This window comes from Prosopis cineraria, unplaced genomic scaffold (assembly GCF_029017545.1).
Source record: "Prosopis cineraria cultivar Desert tree isolate PC_DT_omini unplaced genomic scaffold, ASM2901754v1 PC7, whole genome shotgun sequence".
Classification (NCBI taxonomy): domain Eukaryota; kingdom Viridiplantae; phylum Streptophyta; class Magnoliopsida; order Fabales; family Fabaceae; genus Prosopis; species Prosopis cineraria.
Window position 1 is genome coordinate 21,029,296 of NW_026555338.1, and position 4,272 is coordinate 21,033,567.

A 4,272-nucleotide genomic window follows, 5' to 3' on the forward strand; every position below is an offset into this window, starting at 1 on the left:
AATTATTAAGATTGTTTTTAATTTCAAAAACTTGTTTCTGAATTGCTTGGACTTTATTATTTCATTTACGTGTTCACCGTTACAAGCAAAGCTATATATATATATATATATATATATCCTTGAATTATGACTTCATACAGATAATTTTCTATCTTGCAATTGCATTAACCTATCATATTTTCTCTGTCATTCTTCATTTTTTCTCTCTCCATTTAAATTAATAATTCACCGACACCATCTTTTACCCTTCTTCACTCTACCACTTGATCCAAGAAACCCAACCCCACCAAACATATATAAACATGCCCACTCTCAGATCCCAAGAAAAAGGAACACAATATCACAATCATCATCATCATGGCTCGATCTCTGTTATTATTATGCTTAAGTCTCTTTCTTCTCGCCTGTCTTGTTCCAACAGCAACATCAAGATCAAGAAGATCATCGAAACAATCTTTGTCCAGCAACATTCAATGGTGGTGCGATCGAACTCCACACCCAGAACAATGCAAATTCTACATGATGAGCCACAACCACCATGGTCAGAGGCTGAAGCACAAGTCCAAGTTCAGAGTCAAGCTGGTTCAGCTAGCTCTGGATCAAGCCAAGTACATGAAATATAATGCTCCTGGTGGCCGTGTCGGCTATGAAGAAAATGGCGACTCAGAGAAGCTGAAAGCTGTGTATGGTGATTGCTTCAAGCTCTACGATAACACCATCTTCTATTTGAACCAAACCCTCCTAGGGCTCAGATCAAAACGTCGTCGTGGTTGCTCCGCCATGGACGCTCAGACATGGCTGAGTGCTGCTCTCACCAACATACAAACTTGCAAGAATGGAGCTAAAGACTTAAAGCTCAGAGTGCCACAATTTACGGAGTCAAATACTGAGTGTTACAATGTCTCCAAGATGATAAGCAATAGCTTGGCGATAAACGCAGCGTTTCTGACAAGATCTGAGAAACGTGAGCTTTATAGTAATGCCATGGAGAACGAGGGGCATGGATTTCCCAGGTGGGTTTCAAGGAAGGAGAGGAAGCTGGTGACAGTGACGGCGGCGAAGATAAAGGCCAATCTGGTGGTGGCGAAGGACGGGACCGGGCATTTCAGGACGGTGCAGGCGGCGATAGACGCGGCGGCGAAGAGGAGGTACAAGACGAGGTTTGTGATAAGAGTGAAGAGAGGGGTTTATAAGGAGAATATTGAAGTTGACAAGACTAATGAAAATATAATGTTGATTGGTGATGGTATGAGACAAACTGTGATTACGGGTTCTAAGAGCGTTTCAGATGCTATTACCACCTATAGCAGTGCCACTGCCGGTAAGCATCTTCTTCTTCACCTTGCTTTTATATTTTTATTTTATTTTATTATTATATGTTGCATGAGTTTAATTAGATGTTTATTTTTAAATCGTTTTAATTTGTATGATAAATGAATAGAAGAAATTCTTTTAAAAAATCTAATCTTATGTTATTGAATTGTAATTTTTTTTTCATGTATTATATTTTTTAATCAATTATATGAATAAGAACTTAATGATTTTGTTTTTTTTTTTTAAGCATTAAAACATGTAGAGGTGTATTTCAATTTCTCTAGATATGGACATTCAATAGATAAATACTCTCCCGATCTAAATATAAGATCTCAATTCACCTTGTCTCCCAAATTTATATTCCTTTTAATCCTAATTATAGGGTAAATTTTTAAAATCTTAATTGGTTCAAAACATATGTAGTAATTAATTTTTTACAATATTACCCCTCTTTGACTACATCAAATCGTGATTACTAGAAACATTTTATTGTAGTAATTAATTTTAGTAAAAGGCAAAATTTGAAAGTCAAACATTTTTTATAAGTTTAAAGATATTAATTATCATTCATTAAAAATGTAAAATTGATTAACCTATAATTAGGACCAGAGACAGTATTTTTTTTTCCAAACTATCCCATTAATTACACATATTAAAGAAGGGTACCGTTTTCATCAACGAGGCAAGTTTTCAATACAAATTATGGGTGCATAAGAAAAACCGTCACATTTTTCTTGCAAATAACTAATTAACTAATCTCTTTAATATCGATAAATTAGTTATCTAATTCTTACATTTAGAAGTTTAGTAAATACACACTCCAAATCACATTATAAGGCATCTTCTAAAAACCTTATTTAGTTCAAAATATAGGATATTAGATAACTTTTATATTTATTTTTTCAACTACTTCATTTATTACTCTTTTAAAAAATCATGCATTAGAATTTTAATTAATATTATCAAGATATATAGGGTATTTAATGAATATATAAATGAAAAGATGTAAACATTTTTAAGAATTTAATATTTCAATTAACATTATTTGTTAAATGTAAATTATTTAATTATGATTTATATTATGGTCTAAAGGAAATAGTCATTAAATTTAGAATGGAAGGGAATAGTAATTAAATAATCCTAGTCACATTGTGCGTGCCAAAGACAATGGGGTTGAACTTTGACAAAGTTTAAGATTGATTCATATTTTACAAGCCACACGATATTTTCTAAAATTTGCTCGAAATATCAATTTCATATGTTCTTTCATAGTTTATATTTTTCTCCAAATTTTTATAGTTTATATTAACTCTTTGATTAATCATTAACTTGTATAGGCATAGATGGCCCTCACTTCATTGCACGTGACATAACATTTCGAAACACAGCTGGCCCTCGCAAGGGACAAGCAGTGGCACTCCGATCATCCTCCGATCTCTCCGTCTTCTATCGATGCAGCATCGACGGTTATCAAGACACTGTCATGGCTCATGCACAACGTCAATTTTACAAAGGATGTTACATATACGGAACTGTGGATATCATCTTTGGCAACGCCGCCGTAGTTTTCCAAAACTGCGTAATTCAAGTAAGAAGGCCATTATCGGGCCAGGCCAATATGATCACGGCCCAAGGTCGGGGCGACCCGTTCCAAAATACCGGCACCTCAATACATAGTTGCATAATTAAAGCTGCAGCAGACCTCAAGCCCGTTGCGAGCTCTATCGCGACCTACCTAGGTCGGCCTTGGCAAGAATACTCTAGGGTTGTGGTGATGAGGTCCTACATAGACTCAATGGTGAGCCCATTGGGCTGGTCTACATGGGGAAATACCAATTTTGCCCTGAATACATTGTATTTTGGAGAGTATAAGAACTTTGGACCGGGTTCATCCACAAGAAATAGAGTAAAATGGAAAGGCTTTCATATCATAACTAGGGCAAGTGAAGCGTCTAGCTTCACTGTGAATGGTCTCATTGCTGGGAGTACATGGTTGCCATCAACTGGAGTTCCTTTTACTTCAGGTCTATAGCTAAATTTAATTTTATGATTAATTAAGCGATGACATTTTAATTATATTTGACTCGATGTTTAAGTTGTATTATAATTTATTTGGAGGAAATCATAACTACAATATTCTTTTGTACATTTGTTGCGTGTTCTTGAATTTATTTTCGTTTTCCTGTGTAATAGTGTTTATTATTCTTTTGTTGCAGCTTACCCTAACATAATGGATTACATTGGCCATGTTTGGTCAACACATTAACCAGATGAACAGAAAAATATTTACTTTTTTCCCCCAATTGAACAATTAATGTTTCGGATTTACTAATCCAATTTTTGTGATTCAAGAAAAAAATATCATTTTTATTTTTGGCAATAAATAACTTTAAGTAACATTTAGCCTTTGAGCTTATTTATTATTTTTATTATTATAAATATTTTTTCTTATTGTACTTTTTTAAATTTTGATAAAGCAACATGATCCAAAGTCAATATAACTCTTAAAGTACTAAATATGATAATTTTAAGGTTAAAGTATGTGTTTTCAATTTAGTCTTTTAATTTTATAAAGTATTTTTTCATCAGTCATTTAATTACCCTAACATTGTTAGTTTTAAATAATTTTTTTATGTTAGCAATTTTAGTTTAAAGAAAATTTAACTTAATATGTTAAAAATTGAGAATGTTTTTTCAATATTTAAAATTTTGATGTAATATTTTTTGTTCACAAAATTAATAACGTTAGAGTTAAAAATCTGAAAAGACATCTTATAAAATTAAAAAATTAAAATAAAATTTTGTGTAGAGTGAAAGAACTAAAGGCGCACTTTAGTCTAATATTAATTACAATTATAATGTTTGTACAGTCATCAATATAAATATAAATATAAATATAAATATATAATATAAAGTCAATGAGAAATCACCTTATTTATGAGATAGAATCTTCTTGAT

The 4,272-nt window shown here is 32.3% G+C and overlaps 1 protein-coding gene across 1 annotated transcript; it reads left to right on the forward strand.

The window, feature by feature from the left end:
* Window positions 1–314: 314 nt before the first annotated feature.
* LOC129316121 (pectinesterase-like) lies at window positions 315–3,462 on the forward strand. The gene is made up of 2 exons (XM_054960391.1): window positions 315–1,321; window positions 2,652–3,462. The coding sequence occupies exons 1-2, from the start codon at window positions 358–360 to the stop codon at window positions 3,344–3,346; spliced, it is 1,659 nt and encodes a 552-aa protein (XP_054816366.1). The 5' UTR covers window positions 315–357; the 3' UTR covers window positions 3,347–3,462.
* Window positions 3,463–4,272: the final 810 nt, after the last annotated feature.